This window comes from Oenanthe melanoleuca, chromosome 4 (genome assembly GCF_029582105.1).
Source record: "Oenanthe melanoleuca isolate GR-GAL-2019-014 chromosome 4, OMel1.0, whole genome shotgun sequence".
Taxonomy (NCBI): domain Eukaryota; kingdom Metazoa; phylum Chordata; class Aves; order Passeriformes; family Muscicapidae; genus Oenanthe; species Oenanthe melanoleuca.
Window position 1 is genome coordinate 47145216 of NC_079337.1, and position 22225 is coordinate 47167440.

Below are 22225 nucleotides of genomic sequence, written 5' to 3' on the forward strand. Positions count from 1 at the left end.
TTTGCCTTTTTGCTTGTTTGCTTTAAGTCAGGGAAAAAACTGCAATGTGATCTTTGGAGCAAGACACGTCCCATCATCTGCATTCAGCACATAGGCTCCTGCTAGCAACATCCACATCATTTAAAATAAATCCACTTGAGAGTGCCCGGAAAGGTTTTCAGCATAGAAACAGTACGAACAGTTGCTAGCAGACATTAACTGCAATAGATTTCACCAAGTTGATTTGCAGCCAGGGAGGGGATTAGAGGCAGCATTCTTCTGCCACCATCTTCAGCCCAAGGGCTGGGGTCACAACAGGCTGTTGCTTGCTCTCTTTTCACAAGAGAAGGTCAAGGAAGCTTGAGCTTCCCTGGACTGTTTTGAGGTGGCTGATCTGTTGGTCTGACTACACTGTGAAAACTTTTCCTGCTTGACACCCAAGGGCTTCTCAGGTTAAGAGCTTTTGGATACCCTCCCTTTTCACATTTCCAGAGGTGCTGTTGTCTGGTTATCAACATTGATCTAGCTGTTCCCTGCAGCAGAGGCTACGTGTTACTGAAAAAGACTGTTGGGGATCAGAGATGGTATTTATAGTGCAGACCTACAGACTCCAACCTGTGAGATGCTTTCCAAAATTAGGGAGTGAGAATAATACTAAGTATAATTTTAAACACAGACAACCTTTAAATGAAGGATTTAATACTGAGACTTTCCTGGGTTCCTGTGTCCTTTGCTTTTGGCCTATACCTTAAGGAATACATCTAAGTTTAAACTTGGTAGTTGCACTTTCATAACTATTTTAAACTGATGGAATGACACCTCTTTTCCCAACTTTGTGAGCCTCTTCCTTCCCTCCTGCCTGCATTCTGTTCATGTTGTGAGATGATGGGTATTTTTTAGACAGATCAGTTGCCCACTCCAGCTAATATGAAGGCCAGTGCTGTCATTTGTAGGAATGCCAATTTCAGACTAGCTGAAAGCAACCATAACGTGAGATCTAGTTTTCCTTGCTAAGGACAAAAACTGACACTTAGCTTCAAGACATGGATAGTTGTAGCTCTGCATATTTTATGTGTATTGGGCTAAACACTTGGAGTACACCAGCTCAGTGCTTCTATTTATATCCTCATTGCAAACTAATAAATTTTGCAACAGAAGACACACAAAAATTGCAGGTGCCTGGATACAACTGCAAGAGTGCCACATTCCCCACAGGACTCAGGCAACACATTCACAGACTCAGGGCATCCAACTCCTTCACTGAAAACTGCTGAATATGCTACATGTCTCCAGAGCACGTGGTATTTGCCCAGCTATTAAGAGAAGTTGTAAGTTTGGGGTTTGTTTTGAAGAGTAGAAATCATTGATCAGGAAGCTCTTCATTTCAAAGATAACAGCTCAAGAAAGGCACTGATCCTTCACTTCATTAAGTGCAAATTTAAGCTACGTGGCAAATGGCATTTGTTGTTAAACTATTATTTTTTTCTAATACTTACAGATACTTAGAGATTATTCTTCAAAAGCTTGCCATTTCTGAAATACTCACTCAACTCAGTGTCATTAAACCAATGTAATGCAAGTCATGGCTGAACTTGCAGCAGGACTCCAGCATTTGAAAGCAAATCTAACAGTTATTCCAGTGGGCAAGGTCTTCCTGGAACCCAGCTTCCCTCCCTAAACCAAGGAAAGACTCTGTAATTTATAGTAAAGCTTAATGCCATGATAAGGGCAAGTTTTCAGCTGCCTAGCATTAGTGTTTCAGCAGTAGCAACGTTTTTCTTTTTGCCATTTTCAAATATTATCCCTGGAATCCTTGAGTTTACTAAACTTCCTATGAAAAAAAATCCCCAAAACAATCATTACAATATTTTCAAAATAGGAAATCCTCTGTAGTGACCATCCTCTCTTGGTTTTATCATAGAAAAGGTTCCCCTTGCCTCCAAATTTGCATATTAACATTCTAAATTATTCGGTGTGAATAAAGCTAATTATAAACTACTGATTAAACTCACAGCTGTTGGGAGAGCAGTCTAAAATGAGACTGTGAATGACATAAGGAATGCTTGTGATATTTTTGTAACTGTTATTTATTATTTGTATTAACGTACTGTCTAGGAGTCCTGGCCATGGAGCAGGACTCATGGGGTGAGGTGTTAGGCAAAAACAGACTAACAGATGATCCTTGCCACAAAGAGCTTATAAGTATTATTAGCATTTGGCCAAACCAAGTCCTGACATTCTCAGCAGCAGAGCCCTGCAGGCTGAGGGCACAGCTTAAGCTGACTGTGAAAATGCTGCACCTTTGAATCCTAACCAGAGGTCTCAACAACATGACAAAGTTTGCATACGCCCACAGCAGCTATGGATCACAGTAATCCTTCACATGTGCCCAGCAAATATTTACCCATCTTGGCTGGTGCTGTTCTGAACCAACAAGGAAACTGTTCAAGGCGCCCTGGGTACTGAGAGACTCCATCTTTTAACAAGGGACAAGCTCCTGGACACTGGCAGAAAGGGCCAGTATCCTTAGTATGACAAGGAGTGGCCCCTGCCAACAAACAGCTTAACTTATTGAGTGCACTGGAAGCACTCCAGCCAAGGAAGCATCCAGAAGATGGGACTTTAGGGCCAGCAGTGAGGCTGGTCTGCCAGTTCTGGATGAGTTCTGGCTGGGGCCAGTGGTACAGGAAGCACACAAAACCCCCTGAGGGATCAATAACAGGCAATTTGAAAACAAACAAGGTTTTTCACTTCAAGTTTCACCTCCAGCCATCATAAACACAACACTGCAGCTGGTAGCTGAGAAAAGAAGTGATCACCCATGGATGTTAGGGACAACTCATGAGCCATACAGAGGTGGTGAACATGAAGACTACAAGGAGTTGGCTGAACTCACTTCTCTGAGAGTGTTTGTTACAGCTAAATGCAGCTTGGATCATGACAAACAAATAAATAAGGTGGGGTCATTTACCTCCCTTTGCTTTATTTGTTTGCTTTTCTATAGTACATGCCTTTTATTAATTTCCTATTATTTCAGCCTCTCTTGCATGCATACATCAGACTATAGTACAACTTGGAAGCCAGGCAACACAGACTGAACACAAGTGCAGCAGTGGAATATGTCTTCAGTACATTTGCTGTCAGATCAATTATTAGTTTCCAGCATCAAATGTTTGAGAATTGTAGAACCAAACCCAACACAACAGAGTAAGCACAGCCATTTTAATCAATAAAATATTAAATGAGATGCTAGCATTCTATTTTGCATTTGTATTACTAGTTTAAATGGCAGGAGAGCAATGCTTTCTGGACAGCATTTGTATGGTTAATTGGAAGCAATAAAAACCTTCAATCCGGTTTAAAAAGAAAAATAGATCAATTTCCATATAAACTTTTAGTTTTTATTTGTTTGTGTCTCATTTCCTCCCCCCCCAAGACTGCTTTCTCTGTGCTCCTTGCCAAATTTGAACTGGTGGCTGTTTTCCTCTTCTGCGATGAATTAACTACAGCTTCACTGGAGGTTCCATACAGAATCTGTTTACAAATGATGTGGTTAACAAACACCTGTTACTTTGCTTTTATATTCTTTGTGTAACTTAGAAATGTTTATGAATACGATATACAGCTAAATTAATTAAACAGGAATTTTATAAGGTAATTCTGTCCAGCTCAGATGACACCCAAGGCAAGAAAATCTAAATGAAAAATCAATTTGAATGCAGTCTAAAAAGCTAGGGGAGTAAAAAGCCCAAACACAAGCAATAGTAACCATTAATTTTTTTTAAGGATACTCTTGCTTTAGTGAAGAGATTCATTATATATCACAGTATGTGATGAGTCAAAGCACACACAACTTTCAACTTTCAACTACTGGCCAGACCCTAAATATTGCATTCAGATTTCAGAACTGAAAGCAGGCACAAGAGATGTAGAGAAACCACCTACTCTTTAGCAAGGAAGATCCACAGAAAACATGTCAGAATGGTTTGCACAGTATTTTGCTATGCTGTTGACACTTTGATTTCCGTCAACATTCACAAAAATGCTTTTGGAATGTGAGTGCCAAGAACTTATTGTTTTTAGATAGTCAGGAAATTTTGCTTCTGTTTACTTCACATGTACCACAACATACACAGCAAGACTTTTTTATGAATACAATTGTGCTGGGAAATGAATATGGTCAGCAGAGAATAGTAGTACAAAACAAGGAAACAGAAATTATCATATATTATGAATTGATATATTACAATAGAAGCAGGCTTTTTCCAGAAAGTACTAGAATTAAAGGGAGAGTGACAAATTTAAAAAAAAACCAAGAAGATAATTTTAAAAGAAAAAAATTAGTAACAAGGAGGTATGAATGAAAAGGGTGATAAAAATAATGTCAAAGTTTTGTGGTTTTCTCTATCTTTGCTAATTATTTTAACTGTGTGAAATACACTGTACTTTACTTGGGTCTTGTAATTTTATTTTAAGGTTCATACCTGAATGAAGAAACAAGATCTCATTTGCTGAATTTAGTAGTGCAAGCTCCTGAAAGCTTACAATGATGACATTTCTTTGAAATAACATATAAGATAGAAAAAACCCAAAATTAAAATCTGTGCAATACTGCAGCATAAGAATAAACTACCAGCACCAGCAGACAGATAGCTGTTCTCAATAAGAGTAATAGCAAGCTCTCAGAGAACACTTTGCCAAAAGAAACTTCCTGGGAAAATAATGAGGGAAAAAAACCCAACTTTGCTTTCAAAGGAACAAGCTTTCTTAAGCAGGATGATATGGCTCTGTTCATCTTGGTGCAGTAACCATGCAACCAGGTGACTTCTGCAGCTCTATTTTTTCCAGTGCTCTATCATACATATGTCACAAAGTTAAGGACCGTAATCAAACTAAACACTGAATGCCACTGCAACCAGATTTTTATTCAGTAGTGCTGGAACATGAGCCAAGATCCAAGCTAAAGTTCATCTCTCCATCTTTGTCTTGACTACTTCCTCCTATTATATGTGAGAATCGTTCACACAGCCTCTGAAGTAAGTGTCTGAGCTCCTGTGGGGATTGTTCAAGGAACTGAAGTAATGCTATAAACTCCCTCAAATCCTGTCGAACAAAAGATAAGGCATAAACCTTTTATTTTCTCACAGAGTGACATTATTCAGGGACAGGAAGCAAAAGCTGGAATCTTTTTAAGGAAAAAAGAAAGTCAACATGCAGTGATTAGTATTATAGAGCAAAGCTTATCTATGGTGATGCTGGTAATTTTTATAGAATAGGTAATAATGTATAGAGGTACAAAACTGCATTTAGTAGAAACCTTAAAAATTAGTTGTATTTACTATGCATGCCATACAAAATGAAAGAAACCAACTGAAAAAAATACTGGTTTCGTCAAAGTTGCTTAGTTATATTCATTGTACTCTAATACATCTTTGCAAGCCTTCTGCAGCTCCAGATGTTTTTTTTTTAATTAATAATTCAGCCAAAACACTTCTCCAGCCTTCTACAATTAAATACATGAAATGATGGTGCTAGAAACCTGACGGTCTCAGAACAAAGATGCTCAGTATCAATTTCTCACATGAGAAAATTTCTTCTGGCAACAAGGCTTTTAGTTAAGCCTGTTATTCCTACCTAGGCCTAATATGTCCTTTGAATGTTTTGTGAATTTGCTTTTTGGGGGGAGTATTAGCTTTCAGGATTAATGGATACTGAACAAGAATGAGAAAATACTTCATCAGATTTAATGCTGGAAGTCTGAATACCAAAGCAGTGGTCCTACATTTTCTTTCATTAAAGCAATGTATCATTTCTGATGTGATAACAGAAGCAGTCGGCACTTCTGGAGATCAAAGCAAATTACAAACAAGCCTGCCAAGCTGAACATATGTAATTCTATATGTAATGCTGCATACAATCCACATCCTGACTTGAAACTAGACAAAGATAATCTTTATGTATTTATATGGCATGTGCTAAGTATGGTGGTGTTCAGATCCTTGAGTTCTTACTTTAACACCCCAGCACTATAACTAATAAATTCTACTTAAATGAGTGATGTTCTGGTATGCAAGATCTGCAAATAAATCATTCCCTCTTAAAATACATGAGCAAGTCACGGTGAGAATTTCAGAGTAACTGCAGATTCATCTAGTTTTAAATACCAGGAAAAGTTTGAAGAATTCAGTCTGTCAATATTGAACCAGTTATGCATAATACTTACAGAAGTGTTGAGGGAACTCATTCAAACAAGCAATATAGGCAAAATTTTTACACCTGATAATACTTTCAAGTGAACACCTCAGCATGTGTCTGATAGGGGCTTCAAGTTCACTGCTATTTTCCTTTAATAAAGGACACTTCCTTCCTAATTTTTCCTTATCATAACAAAGGAGAAAAATAGACTATCATCTGGACAATTAGACTCAAGCAGGCATTTTGCAGAGCTATATAATATATAACTGCTTGTGTCTCTAGAGGTTAAAGATGAAACAAAAGGCACTTTAAATACTCCACAATTACTCATAAGTTTTAGCTCCTACTGTGTATGAAAGAAAACATAACTATTATCTCTCCTAGCAAAATAAATACTTATTCTATCAGCTGCAGGAAATAAATTAATTCTGTTATGTTATTAAGTTACACTTTTTAGGTAGAAGCAATATGTAGGATTTTAAAGCACATATCTCATGCAAGGAAAAATAGGTACTGAAGCTTTCACAGCAGTAGAAACTTGTACTTGAGGAAATCACACTTACTGGGGCAAAATAACTGGAAAGAAGTAACTATTTAGTATGTCAAACCAACCAAAACTAAGATAATAAAGAAAAACTGGCAACTAATAAAAGAATGTTTCTCATATAGGGTCAACTACCTAGGAGGTATAACTGCTTCTGACTATAGTGTCAATATTTTAATTTTCTTTTTTCAGACACATAGGCATGGTACAGGTAAGTGAAAAGAAAAAGATACAGCCTGTGCTCAAACATACCCCTGATGGCTGTACTTTTAAATAATACACCATAAATAAGTGTAACAGACTAGCTAGAACACTTGATCATTTATATTCACATGCAATCCTTAAAGCAGCCACTTACTCACCACTGTAACTACAAATGGCAACAAAAGTCAGCAGGTATGGAACCAGATATCTTGGAAAGCAAGGGGAAATTTTGATAGTTTCTTTTGTTGGGAGAAATTTAATCACAGAACAGTAGATTAAAACATCCACTGGTAATGTTTAAGAACTCAGAAACAGTGAACTTTTAAAATAGACTAATTATTTATTAGTAAAACTATTTAGAAAAGTAGTTACTAAAGAAAATCAGAGGACACTGGTACAGAGGTAATAAAGTCACCTTACAACATAAAAAAAGATCTTCTATATCATTAGTAGCCTGAAAACTTATTTTTTCATAATGCTTTGAAGATCCACATCTTGCAAGATGGCTTTATCTCAAGGAATGAGAAAAATACACACACATAATGACTTTTTTCTATGTCCTTCCTACTATAACCACCTTACCGTTGGGATTTTACATATGAATAAGGAAAAAAACCAATGTAATTCAATACCATCTTCTTAAAACAGTCATAACAAAAATTGAGTCTTTCCTGAAAGCAAGCCAAGGAAAAGAAAACTGCACTACTGGTACTTTTTTCAGCTGTTTATATCAAATATTCCTTTCAAAAAAGAGTGCAAAGAAATAGAACTAGATGGGTTTTAGAGGCAAAAGAAAGGCACTCAAGCAAACTTTAGAGAAAGAGTTATGGGGACCAAAAATAAGATTCTAAAACCAGGCAGTATTCATGCAGAAATATCATTGTCAATCTACAAATTTGAAAGGCTCAAAGGCTATAACAACATTATAGAACATTACATTACATTATAATGTAAAAACATTATAGAACTAATTTAACAGCAAATGTAATATGGTTTCCAATACACTGAAATTTTTTATGCCCTTTATACAAAGGAATGTTAACTTCAGCTATCAACAAGTAATATATTCTGAATCTTGTATAAGCCACAATGAGAACAGTGCCAGAAGACAAAGGAACCATGCATATATATGAAGAGTCTAAATTGAGGGTGACCACCTTCCACATGCTCAAGGACCCTTTTATTCCCAATTACTACTGGAGGTAAAATCAATGCAGCCATATTGCTATGTGGCTAATCCTGTTGGACCCAATAAGAACTCACACCCCCATTTTCTGCCCCAGCAGCAAGCACAGGTCTGTGCCACCCCTTGAGGTGACCCCCTGAGCACCCAGCGCTCCACACAGCCCATGAGCTGTCAGCACATCCTCTGTGGTCTTCCTTGCTTGCAACAGAGTATGGCCAAGTTTTGCTCTGCCCTTAAAGTCAACATGAAACAGTTCCCCAGATAGTCCACAATGAATGTTATCTGCAGACTCTGGTATTTTGAGGAAAGGAAAAATGAGACAAAATATACAAGTACAGTTTTCTTCCTTTCCAAAAACTATCTTTTTGTGGTGGTGGCTTCTAATGCATGCATTCCAGTTTTTCTAAAGCTAGTGCCACAACTGAGAGGTGATATATAACCAAGAAGATCATTTTCCTCTAAAAATATACCCTGCCACTTGAATACTGCCTGCTTCTGGAAAAAAAAAAGACTGAAAGGTCTTAAGGTGACTACACAGAGCATTCCAGTTTAGGAGGGACTGTCTGAGTTTACTAGGCTAGAGGAACTCAAATTACAAAAATAATTGCTATCTGAATCACATTGTCAATGTCAAGGTGCAAAAAGCAGCACTAAGATACTTTCCTCCATTTGATATACTCACCAAACCTGCAATGGGGGTCGGCAGTCTATTGATCTTTTTTACCAATCCTGGCTTTATCGCATTCAGCAACCTGTTAGGAGAAAGGAGTATTTTATGAGTGGTAAGTCACAAAATCCAAATTATCAAATACTCTTCCTAGCACGTAAGGATTTCAGCGTGACTGAAAAAAAAAGAATCTAGCCTTTCTCCCTTCTGAAGACATACATGGACACCCAAATTCCATCACTGAAAAGAAGAAAGACTAGGATGAATATCCAAAGCACAGTAACTCAGCAGTATTTATTTTAAATTCAAAATTGATCCAGACCACATCAGTGACCCAGGCAGATTCTGCCACACAGATCCTTGACACATCAGTCTGCCTTACTTGTGTACAGGCACATCATGCCTGGAAGGGCCTGAGAGCAGAAACCCAGAAGGCATCCAGATCTGGCAGTTTCTGCACTGCAAGAAAGTGAGAAAGGATGTACACTTCATGGGTGGCCTGTCTATTTTTTTCATCTTAACTTGAAATTAAATGCCATCCTTCCTTATATTGTGTTGAATGGAGGGCCCCATAAATCATAACTGGAAGAAGACAAATAAAAAGGGAATCCATAATCCCTCCATCTCATCATGAAAACACCATTAGGCCAGTGATACCACAGCTGAACACTGTTCAGTGTCCAAAGTTTAGCAGCCCCCCAAACCCAAGTTCCTCACCACCCATAAGCATGCTATGAGATGTGCTGACATGGCTCATTGTTAGAATACTCAAAGAAATTACCAAGCCTCTAAAAGTGGGGAATTTTAATTGTAAAATCCTGTTGCAACAAACAGTGTGTCTTCACCACCCTTCCCCCAAGAGGAAATCATAATGCCTTTTATCCAAAGGAAAATTCAACCGGTTCAATCCACTGGGAAGAAAATCATCAGATCAAGATATGGACTTAAAATTCAAGATCTTTGAAGAGAAAAAACGATGTCTGCTTTAATTTAAAACTCTCTGAAAATTAGAATAGTTCTATGGAAGAGAGGAACCTCATTTTGTGCTGACATGTTCTCCAAGACCATACTTCTCTGATCACAGCATATTGTGGTGATAAAATTACTCATTTTTAATATTTGAGAGGTCTGGCTGAGAATTTAATCAAAATGGAAAGAATATTCCTTTCAACTAAAAGCTAACTGTCTGCAATGATTTCCAGTTCCCTACCTCTGAGTAAGGACAACAGGCTGTGTGTCACTGCTCAAAGCACCACCAAGAGCCATCTCTCCATAGTGGCACATTATTTGTTGCTTGATTCCTTCAGACTGTGGCAGTTTGCAAGCTCATGAAGGCATTCATCCCTCCTGGAGTGAACATCTGGCTTTATGAACATTGAAATGATCACTTTTCCTCACCTCTTTCCCTTTGTGTCTCCCTGAAACAGTATATAGGTCGGGTATCTGCTATCACTTAGACAGAACAAGGAAGCAGAGTGGGAGATGCTATTCTCAGTTTTCTATGATCATAGTTAGTAAAGCTTCTGTTCCACTTGTCCTAAATTGTACAAATATTATTACATTCTTGATGTTCCCACATCTCCAACACCATCATGTATTGGGAGTAGCATCAAAACCAATATAAAAGATACTTTTGGCAGTTGGAGGTATTTTTTAAAATATTCTTGAAGTTTAAAACTCTGTAACTCAAGCTCATACAGACAGCTGTACTATTCCTCTTCTGCTTAAGGTAGAATCTAACAGTAATGTCCTAAAAGCAAATTAATTAATATACTTCTATTCACAAAAAAATCACTTTTCTCCATTAAATGAAGAGAACTGCAATAAAAGAACTGCCTATCTTCTAGAACCATTATTTTATTTCACAGATGGAAAAGAAAATTATTTCTTTTCCTCCTAAAAGATACTATGGTACTTTTTAACCTTACACAGCAGCAACTTTGTAAAACTACTATTTTCCATTTAGCTGCTACACCAGGCAATTTAAGATATCTCTTTTTTGCCAGAGGACTTCTTTCCAAATACTGTAGCTCTCTTGTGATTTCAATCCTCAGTCTGCCTATTCTGTCTCAGGAAAAAAAGAATATATTAGCTAAAGCATCCAATTTTCTTTATTACTCAAATGTGAATGCGTCAGCACCATAACCAATATTGCAGGTGCAGATTAAAAGTCATAGGCAATAACAGAAGGCAAAATAAAGAGTTCTTATTGGAAACTTCAAACGCCAAAACCCATTCTAAATAAATCTTCAAAATGGTTTGTACAGAATTCCCTGTGAAATACAGGAGTAAGGTAAATTGAGAGGAAGGCAAGAAGAAGGGAACAAACAACATTTTAGGTCACCATTTGGAGGCTGAAGAGAGAGGAAATGCAAGATGGAAAACCCTGAGGAAGAAATTAAAATTGCTATTAAAAATTTTGTCTCCTGTTGGAAACATTTCTAAGCAGTCTGGCACCAAATCCCCCCGGACTTGCTTGCTGCAGAATATGTCAAAAGGAGGTTTCTTCCAGAGCAGACCAACTGCTTCTGAATTATTGCCTCATCTAGAGCAACAATCCAGATGCCAAAACATGAGTGGTTTAAACTTGCTCTGCTACCAAGCCAGCTGAAAAGTCGTGCTGTTTGTGCAGTATCTCAATGGTCGCCTTCAGTCTCACAGTTACTGCCCATCCCCGCTTCTCAAAAATCCACTAACTATACGTCTTCTGACATAGGCCTGTATACACAAACTAAATTTTCTGTGCCAATTTAGACTTTCATAGAGCATGTGCCTTGATATGTAAAGTTTTACCAGCTCTGGTAGGTTTCTGAAGATCAATCACCATTTTGCATTGGGGACTTGGCACAAGATCTTTGGCCATGGCCCAAGGGAAAGACTGCAGGTGAGAGAAAACACCAACCCACACGATCTCCTAGAAGCCCCTGACAATTAGAGCCCCAAGTTTTCTTGCCCCACCAATCCTAACCAAAGGACTTGGCTGCCCTAGGCCTCCTGTCCCCAGCCATGTCCTGGCCTAAAGAGTTTTCAGGAGAGAAAACGTGCACCACGTCTTCTTCTGGCAGCCCCAACTGCATCTGCATCTCCAGCCTGTGCCCTCTCCCCAGTCCTAATCCCAACCCTTGGCTCATTTTGAGTGATCCCAAGAATCCCACCAAACACCCAAAAGACAATAACCCAAACCAGGATACAACTAAAAATTTTCAGGCTCCATCCACAAAACCTGAGTCTCTACACACACGTGACCTACTGCTCAGACCCTTCAAGCTCTCTGTGGGGATTTCTGCCCACCACCCCTAGCATTTATGCACCTGTCCTGAGTCAGAGCAATCATCTGCTCTTCTCAGAGTTCTCTTGTAACATAGAGTAATCAAGGCTGGAAAAGACCTCAAAGATCACCAAGTCCAACTGTTAGCCTGGCACTGCTGGGGTTGGTAATTCAATCACTTTCCTGGGCAGAGTGTTCCAATGCCTTACAACCCTTTTGGTGAGAAAATTTTTTCTAATATCCGATCTAAATCTCCCCTGGAGCAACCCGACACTCATCCTTCCTTTTCCCCTGTGCCAGGTGCTGGCTTGGACTCTCCAGTAGCTACCTGTTAATTGAAGCACAGTAAGACACTGCATAGAAGCTAAAATCTTAGACCTGTCTTACCTTATAGAAACAAAAGGGCATGATGGAAGTGGAAAGCTGCTCTAGTCCCACACATAGGGAGAAGCTAGGTCACTTCCTTTCCCCTGATAAAAAACAGCTCTCATAGGTATGGGAAGAATCAATTGCTCTACTCATGCTGTCCCTAAAGCTGGGCATTCCAGGAGATAAAGTATCTCCAAAGCTGAGAGACAAGCTGAAATCAGTGCTAGCCACTGTGTGATTAACTTATTAGGCCTTCCTGGGGTTTTTTATCATGAGTCAAGAATTTGAAAAACTTCTGCCAGGAAGAGAAGGCGTTTCAGGCAACAGTTGATAAAAGATCTAATGAAAAGCGCCAATAAACTGCCCATGAAATTCTTGCAAGAAAGCGTCAGTTAAGAAAATATTCGGAGGATGGCTGCCAAAACCCAGCCTCCAAAAAGACCTTCATTCTAGGAGGAAATGGAAGAGAAGCATTTTCAGAGAATAAACTTCAGAAACTGAGAAAAGAAATATTGAAGTGACGTGTTTTTGCAGATCAATCCAGGCTGAACGGAGAGGTATCCAACAGAACTCTTTGCTCAAGTAACAGATCACATTCTCAATATGAAGAGCTGACTAATGATCTGATTCTGAAAGTTAAAGGGCATTTCATATTTGAGAATTCAGGAAATTCTATCCATAGTAAACCTTCACAGAGACATTTCTCTCTTTAAATTAAGTTTTACAGACTTATGTTCAAACAAGCAGCCTTTCAGCACTTGATAATTATTAGCCTAGACAGCTTCAGTATCCACATATTTTTAACTTACGCTCTAGTGGTAGCTCCAAAAGGCCTCCAAATATTAGAAAAGGACAGAAAAATCCACTACTAGTCTTAAAGATGGACAAATCACCTTGAAACAGTGAACAATGAAAAGTCAAAATATTTTGTTGCAAAAGACATGGCTAAGGAGATTCAAAATATAAACATGTTCCTGGGGTCACAAAAATATTTTTGGGAAAACATTCTTGAGTGATTGCTAATGATGCCCCTGACATCATTTGTTTGGAATCAGATGAACAAGGTGCTTTTTTAACATGCAGGACAGAACTGACTTTGTCCTAAATAGGGCTCACAGTCCAGTCTAATATGGACAAAGTGAATAAAGACCTATGCAAATATGTAGTATTGAGAAAACAATATTCCAAACACAGGACTGCATGAGTCTTGCTCTGCCAAAAACTGAAAATATGAACAAAATAGAGGCCTTGCAAACATCTCAAGAAAGGCAACAGGGAAGATTGTAACTTACTTCACAAGCTATTTATACAGAACCTACGATCACAATGATTGATGATGTGAAGAGCATCTCATGCACCTATAAATTTACAATTCATGCATACCTTTTTTACACTGGGTGTCAATGGCCATGGATATGCTTTCTAAAAATTGCTAAATATGCTTTCTTGAACATACACTCTTGAAAATCTGAAACTTCTCACAGGATTACCTTGCCTTGCATTTGAGCAACACTCCTTTTGAGTGGGTCAGTGTTCCAGTCTCCTGCCCTGTCAGTAACCAAGCATCAGTGAAACTATTTAGTCTGCCAAAATGAATTTTTAAGAAAACATAAATGCAAAGACAAGTCATTCTGTCTGTATTCAAGTATGCCACCCACTGGCTATTCCCTTCTTCTCATCATGGGCTTAGCATTAGGGTTTATGTTACCTTTGGCCCCTTACCTGAACCATATTATTAAATAGCTCTTCATTATGAAACAGCAGCGAAACTTACAGATTAAGGACTCTGTATTCATATAAAACTGTTTCAAATGTCCTCACATGAACCTAAATCTTAATGCTTAATGAGCCTTGGGGCCCATCTCTCAAACCTGGAGATGTGCCAAATTCACAATGCTGATAATGTTTTGGCTTTACAGCACAGAGCCTGAAAACCACAGGAGAGCACCAATTCCTTCTCACCTCAAAGCATTGGTGGCATTCAAAACTTTAAATACACCTGTGAAACTCAAACTTCTTAGCTTCCAAGAATAGGAAAGTCAAGCAAAATACTAATTAAGCATAGGAGCTGGTCATCTACTGACTTCTCCACTGTTTGCTACACAGCCAAATGCTGAACTGAGGCCCATAACACTAACAGACAATTAGAATGACATATCTGAAAAGTCCTATAATCTACAAAGACTATTTGTTTTCCCCTACCAGATGACATAAGTGTCATTAACTTGCAAGAATAACAACTGAAACACCATATATACAGCAAAGGCTGTTCTTCATACCTCACAGTATCACTGACTCAGAGCACAAAAGTTTTATTATTCCACAGCATTACACTTGTACTGATCTGGCACGCAGCCAGCCCTTGTTGAAAACTGCATTCATGCCAGCCCAAAGCTTGGTCAGATGTACTAGAACCAGGATGCACATCCAAAGAAACTGCTCTTTGAGAAAATGCAGCTCATTCATTACCAACAATGTGAAGAACACAAGCTAAGGAGATTTCTTACTTAAAGAAGAAAATCATTCTCACGACAGAATAAAAGATAAATTCCATTAAGTAATTATGGGCTATAATCACTTTCACTTTGCTCAGATTTGTAGCCACTCTTCACATTTTCTTTAAACACTATTAAAATATTCTACGTGCATGACTAATTTCTCATCTATTTTATTTAAAAGTAAAACCTTAAAAATTTCTCGTACTTTTTCAGAGCATATATTCCAAGTATGCACAGCAGAAGAGAACTGCCTTTCCTATATATTGTCCTACAGGAGAAAAAGTAGAAAACTTTTTCTTTAGTTCACTGTACATATGAAATTTTACCAAGATGACTTAAAAACAGTAAAACATCTTTGTATCTCCTCTTTCAAAAACAATAAAAAAATTTACAGAGTCAGAGTCCCAGTTTCAAAGAATAAGCATAGTTTCTGCACATTTTACTAAGTTACATAATGCCATGTGCTAATAGTTAAGATAACTCTCTAAAAATCAAAGAAGACCTTGGAAAAGTGCTCATAAGTTGGTATCCAGAACTGCACAGGAAAGTGACATCCATCTTTAACCACATACAGTCAGTCTTCTTTCACTTTCATATATGTAGGCCATTACTTCTCAAGATATGCAGTTAAATATTTGTTAGAACTTTCACGCTTTCATGAAAAATCAGATTTATGATGCCTACCTGTACTGCTATAAATAGATTTTAATACTTATGTAAACCAGACATGCAGCTAAACTGTTCTACATACAGAACTCAAGGTATTACACACAATCATGAAGTTGTTGGACTCTACTGCAAAGCCAAATAATTTCTGCTAATATTCAACTGGATTCAGTTTTAGTTCATTGTTTAAGGTCTTTTGCCCAGGATCCATATCCCAACTGCTGTTGTTTAGAAGAAGAAATTCTTCTTTATGGTCTGGTCCTGTTCCTGATATTAGAATCTCATCACTATTAATATAAACTTTCAGGGTGATTGGACTGCTTGATTCCAGAGAAAGCTGGAGAGAAAATACGATCCAAATTGCACGTCAGACGTTCTTAGAGATACATTGGATATATATCCTGTTTGGATAATTATTACAAAGCAAGCAATTAACTCAGATTTTTGAAGCCTCTCATCCCTACAGAGACCTCTTTAACTATGAAGGCCCATTGTGAAGGAAGAAATCCTACAGTAGCAGAGCTCAGCAAGGGGAGGTGGGCAGCAAGGAGAAGGGCAGAATATTTGGAAATACATTTGCAAGGATGTTAAAGAAGTAACATCTGGACAAGGTTGCAGCAAGACATGCATTTTTTCTTCTTGTAATAATTTTTAAGCTCATTAATAGCAATTGTTGCATCGTTAGAAATAAAAGCAACCTTGACTTCCTTACCTGCTGTGTCAAAAAAATGCAAAAGAACCACCCAAACCAGCAGGGCAGACAGAGATACAGGATATGTAGTTTTTTTGGCAGTCAATCTTCATTCAGATGCCTGAATCCATAGAATAGGAAAGCCTAAGCATTGCAACAACCAGATCTAATTTATTTCTGATTAATCCTCTAGCTTCTTATTATATCTGGGTCAAATCTGAACATTAAATCTATGAAATAAGGGAGAAAAAAAAATGAAGATGTGCTGGAGCAGCAATAGGGGAATTCCAGAGGTATTTCCTGTTACTGGTGTTGCGTTCCTGCATCATATAGCTTTCAACCATGACCCCAGGAAGGCACATTTGCCCACCCATGCAGAAGCTCTTCAGTCCTTTCATGCAAGAATTTAATGCACAAAGCATGAACAGAGCAAGAACTGCCTCTGCCTATATAGCTATTATATCCCTGCTGAAATCACCATCTGCACTGATGTCAGACAGCTATGCTAAAAAAACATGAACTCATTTCAGACAAACAGAAGTTGTAGTCACTGGCTTCTCAGCACAGCTGGGTGAACAATTAGAGTCACCACTGTCTGGGCAACTGCACAAGTGGGCTTTCAAACAGGCAGAGAGAAGAAAGGGCTTGTGTTGCTCTCGTCTGTCGACTTGTTGCTTTATGGTGTCCTGCATTGTTTAAATATGCCCCTCAGCTCCTTAGCTCCTCAGTTAAATGCATCAAGCTATAAAGTTCGTACTGAGGCCAGATTGAAATGCCAGCCACAGCACAAACGCTACCAGAGGGGCAGGTGCAAGGCTTGTGTGTTCCTGTGGCAGGAAAACATCCAGACTGCTCTGCTAGTCAGGATGGTGCTCCTCAACACATTCGTCCCAAGAGCCTGAGGTTTTGGCATTGCACAGTTGCATTCATTTTCATTTATTAAAATATGTGGATTGTTCCTAGATATGAATGAATCATTTATAACCAGTGTAGTGATGTCTGCTTGTGTCTGTAGGCTGTCTAGGACATTGAGATTGGGATCAAGTGGAGGCGGGCCTGGTATTACTGTGTATAAGGATCAAACAAGAGATTCCCCCTGCATCCTTTTGCACAGACCAGTCTCTTTGGGGAATGGACTCTGGCATGGTAACTTCCCCATTCACTTCTGCAAAACACCTGCAAAGCCAGAAGGTAACTTGAGACATGTTTGGGACATTCAAGGTGTGCTGACTGTGTCCCCACTCCTGACAGCAGTTTCCAGTCCTCTAGCTGCTCAGATCCCTCAGGGCCCAAGCATGCTTTGTGAGTCTTCCTCACAAAATACAACAGGTGAGGAAAACCCTAAACCAGTCATGTGGAAGTTAGCACAGCTATTCCATATTAACATGCACATCATGCACACAAGTGTCTGGCTATGAGTTGCCCGTTAATGCCACTTGCAGAGAGTACTGTCCTGTGGATAAAACCAGAAGTAAGTTTGCTTTTCCCTAAAACTTCCACAAATAAGATAAAACCTGTCCAAAAGCAATAAATTCTTCCATGTTCAGAAACCAAGATAATTTTTTTCTTGTCTTCAGAAGTTGTTAGAGACTTAAGTTTTCATCTATATGCTGAGGTCAGCTACAATGAAAGCACAACAGACTGGATGGGAGTTAAGAGAAAGTTTGTATACTACCACGTTTTATTCATTAGGTACCTTGGTAATTTTCCAATATGTCACAGAAAACCTGTCTAGAAAGGCAATATTGCTTGTTGCAGCTTTACAGTGCTTCTTCACTGAGTAACAGATAAAAAATTAACTATCAGTGCTTCACTTGCCAAAGTACTTTTTGAAGATACTCTTAAAGTTCTCAGTGTTAGACCCAAAAATTTCTGTTGAGTTCTGTTGAGTGTTTTACAGTGGACTTGGAAACAGTGAGGAGTACACTTCTATTGCTGGTGCTATAGTTTGTTTGTCATCAAGAAACTAAACTTGAAGGTCGATTTGGTGTCTTTCTTGTTAATGCTCTGTAGCCTAATAGAGCTTTACATACTAGCTACAGCTTGCTAACCACGAGCAAGATGCAATACAAACTTCATGGCTTTTAAGACTTGAGGCTGAGGAGACAGATTCCTTCAGGCTGATTTGCACTGATCCACGAGTGGTAAATGAGTACAAACAATTTGCCCAATATCACAGAACAGTTACGTAGTATAACCAAGTGCTGTCCCTTGACCTGATTATTACTGGAGCTCACAACCTTCTAAGAAATACATATTTAGTAGTCTCATTAGCAAAACATTAGTTAGTTAAGCCTTCCATCCTAAATCAGCATTTAAATCAGACTACCTCTGCTTACTTGCAGATAAGATTACAATCTAATCTTGAAATACACAGCCCTTGCTTTTCATGCAACACAATTCAACCTTAACATTTAAAGAACACTGTGAAGTGATTCAGCACACATCACTTCCCTTCAACACACAGAGGAGAGAGATTTTGTGTGAGGCAGCCCTTAAATACAAAGAGGGTACACTCCTTCTAAGTTACAAAACTTTTGATCAACAATAACAACTACTTCCCTCCTCCCAAAGCCACTCCTTAGCAAAGACACGCAACTACAATCAAAATAGATCACATCATTTCCTTTCTATTTTTTCACCTTTAAAAAATGAAGTTCAAGCTGTCTGATTAATGACACCAGTGAGACATAGAATAGTATTTACACAAGTAGTTTTCGGATCTATGGTAAGCTACCTGGAGCTGAGTTACAGGATATTAGCTCAACTCTACTGCTGAAAACACCTTCCAAGTTCCAGTACCTGGAATAGTATAAAACTTTACCAAGAGCTGCAATTGTCCAGCTGCACATCTCAGATCTCCTTTATAAGTATGGATTCAGTTTTGCACAAGCTTCATCATTGTGGTGTGCAAAGACAACTTTTATCAACTTCAGTGACAATCCTGCATATCCAGGGAAAGAAATTGGACCATACACGCAATTCAGATCAGCAGATTCTCACAAATGCCTGACAACATGATTTGCAAAGGACTAAGGGCATTAGGGCACATTTTCAAATTGCTCTTAGAAGTCACCATCTTTGGCATGTAAACCTATAACAAAGTTTTGGAAGACTCTTCCTAAAAACTAGGCATTAGAAGTACAGAGAGAAATGTGCAAAAGCTAATTTGTGTCTCTCATCCAAAAATTACAAAACACGTCATTGAAACACACCTTTAGGCAAAATATAGAGGATGTCTAACCTTTACAGAATCTATTAAAGCAGCTGTGTATTGATGGTATTCAGATGGCTAACTCCTGACAGCACTCAGACTTGGAGTTGGTTCAAAACACCTCATTGTAGCAGATATGTCCACAGGCAGGTGTGGAACACTGTTTGCCAATCTGTGGTTAACAGCCTTAAATAAAAGGAAACAAAAAAACAAACATTTTTTTTTGTGTGTGTGTGTTTTTTTTGTTGCATAACTCAGCTAAGGAGCTGGGGTGGAGTGAGAGAAGCACTTCATAAAACCTGTTTTCTTTAAGCCACTTTTCAACCCTCACCATAACAATAGCTTTGGCATTGAAATGATACTGCAGTGAAATACCACTGTGCATAATGTCAAAACTCTCAAAAGGAAGTCAACAATGGACATACTAGCAAAGGTTATATTCCACTTTAGTCAAGATTGTATTCAAGGCTCAAAACTGTAAGCATTACTTACTCACACAGAAGAATGCCGTTTTCTAATCCAGAACGAAAATCTTTCTCACCAAAACTTCTGCCCGTCACTTGCTGCAAAAGAGTAGAGGGAAACAAAAGAGTGTCATCTATTAGAAAGTGACCTTTACAAGTGCAATTCATAATATTCATCTGCTGTGTAAGGAACATTTGAGCTTTACAGGCCTTGCAAAGAACTAAGTCATGTCCATTTCTCCTTCCCATTTCATCAAGCCATTTAACAATTGGGACAAAGTATTTGCTCTGGCCAGTGCAATTGCAGATTATAAAAGAATTGTTTTCTAGCAGTAAAAAGAACCAAAAATGACAAAATAAAAACTACAATGTAATCTTCAGAATATTTTAGAAGTTTTATTTTATAGTGCTTTGAAATTTAAAACAATTGCATTTAGACAAATTATGTATTTTTATTGCTTTTTTTGCAGCACATTTAACATTTTGTACTGGCCTTGAGCTTTAGTCCTTCACTTACCATCTTTATAGAATAAGCAAAGACAATTGAAAGCACTGGCCTGAGTTATAACCCCTCAGACACATGCCTCAATACTCATGGTCATATTAAAAGATACCACATCAGCATCATGAGTGGTAAGAGAATACAAACTCAGTGAAAGCTAAGGGTCCCTCAGGTACACTAGGACCAGGAGGGACACTTTGCCTCACAAGCTCTTAAGTCAGTCTTGCTGCTTAGGGATGGACCGTCTAGAAACCTTCCAGGAATCCCAATCTTGCCTGAGGGTCCTGGATGCTACAAGCATGACTAAACCTCCATTTATAACTCACTACTGTGTTGACAATGTCTTGCCATTCATCCTCATATCATTCTCAACAGATGATATGTTCAGTTAAAAGTAAAGAATACTTTTTATTATCATCACAAAAGATATAAAAATAGTTACTATGTTTAGAAAGCACCGAACAGAAACAATACAAAGAAAAAAAAACATTTTAATTGTGCTACAGGAGGTCTTCTCTTTACTCAGGCAAAACATTTACCGGATGCTTATAGAGTTCTCATGGCTTGCATCCAATCTTTTAGCAAGACCCTTTCTCTGTCTGTTGCTTCCACCACAGAGAACGGTGACTTGGGGACACAACTGTCATTATGTCCCTGTTTTCTCCTTGCTGTTAGATTCAGATATAAGACCCTTGCCCTTCTAGTTTCCTGTCATAAAGACAGCAATTTATAAAAACTGACAAGTTTGGCACTATCCCATGGGATTAGCGAATGCATCAGTTTCAGAAATGCTGGTTTATAGCTGTGCAGTCTTGGACAGAGAGCAAGACTTTTTAAATTCAAATGCAAATGTGAAGCCTAAAATCTAATCCTTCACTAAATTATAAACATATTGTTTTGTTCAGTGTGAAGGAAGTTCTTTCATTCTCTGAAAAATGTATCATAAAGGCATCAGTAGACAATCATATCTTATGCAAATGCATAAAGTAGAACAAGGCACTGTGTTGCTCTCATATCTCTGAAGAAACCACATGTAATTTGTAGTAAATGACCTTTAACCATTTGAATTATATGTAGTCATAGTAAATCATCTCTAATCTTGATCTGCTGGGACATGGGGAAATCATGACAAAAAAGCCATTAGCATTTAGGATTAATTATAGGTGGAGCATATCAAAACTGACTTGTTTCATGCACAAGATATAGTACAGAAAGGAGTAGGAAGAGCTACTTCATAGCAGTCTGACTTCAAGTGATTTTTCATCTATGAAAAAATTAAAGAAAAATTATAGTCATCCTATTTTACTCCTTAACACCAAATGTTCCAGATATGGAGATCAGTCTTCTTATGGATTTGCTGAAGACACTTATTTAGCAGGGAGCAGTACTGAAACTGTTACCACAATTCAGGTAGGAATCTACCTGCCAAAAGCTGTCACATGAGTATTGCTGTTATTACTGATGTAGGAAGGTTTCATACATAACTTCTGTATGCACAAATAAAATCATGAAATACAGATGCACAGCTGGCACACAAATTCATCCAGTGAGAGGTACAACACACACTGACAGGAGGTGAGGAAAGACAGGAAGGTCCAGGAACAGTGCATGTCTGTTTGAAAAGGAACTGGAAGTAAATGAGGCATGGCAAGGTTTATGCCTGTTCTAGACGATGCAGCTGCAGAGGGAAAACATTAATCACCTACAGGTCTCCTGATTTAGTCAATTAAAATGTAAAAGCAGTCCAACAGAGAAGGGCTAGAAACTAAAAATAAGCA

General features: G+C 38.3%; 1 protein-coding gene across 4 annotated transcripts in view; it reads right to left on the reverse strand.

Annotated features, from left to right (window-relative positions):
- LIMCH1 (LIM and calponin homology domains 1) overlaps positions 1-22225 on the reverse strand; it is a 173014-nt gene that overhangs the window by 89815 nt on the left and 60974 nt on the right. For 3 of the 4 annotated variants that reach the window (XM_056489812.1, XM_056489811.1, XM_056489815.1), the window contains exons 2-3: positions 19974-20044; positions 8791-8860 (exon numbers count right to left, since the gene is read on the reverse strand). In XM_056489812.1, coding sequence (XP_056345787.1) covers positions 8791-8860; positions 19974-20044 — 141 coding nt within the window. Of the gene's footprint in view, positions 1-8790; positions 8861-19973; positions 20045-22225 lie in introns of those variants that run through there. The other variant, XM_056489814.1, reaches the window with a different exon arrangement.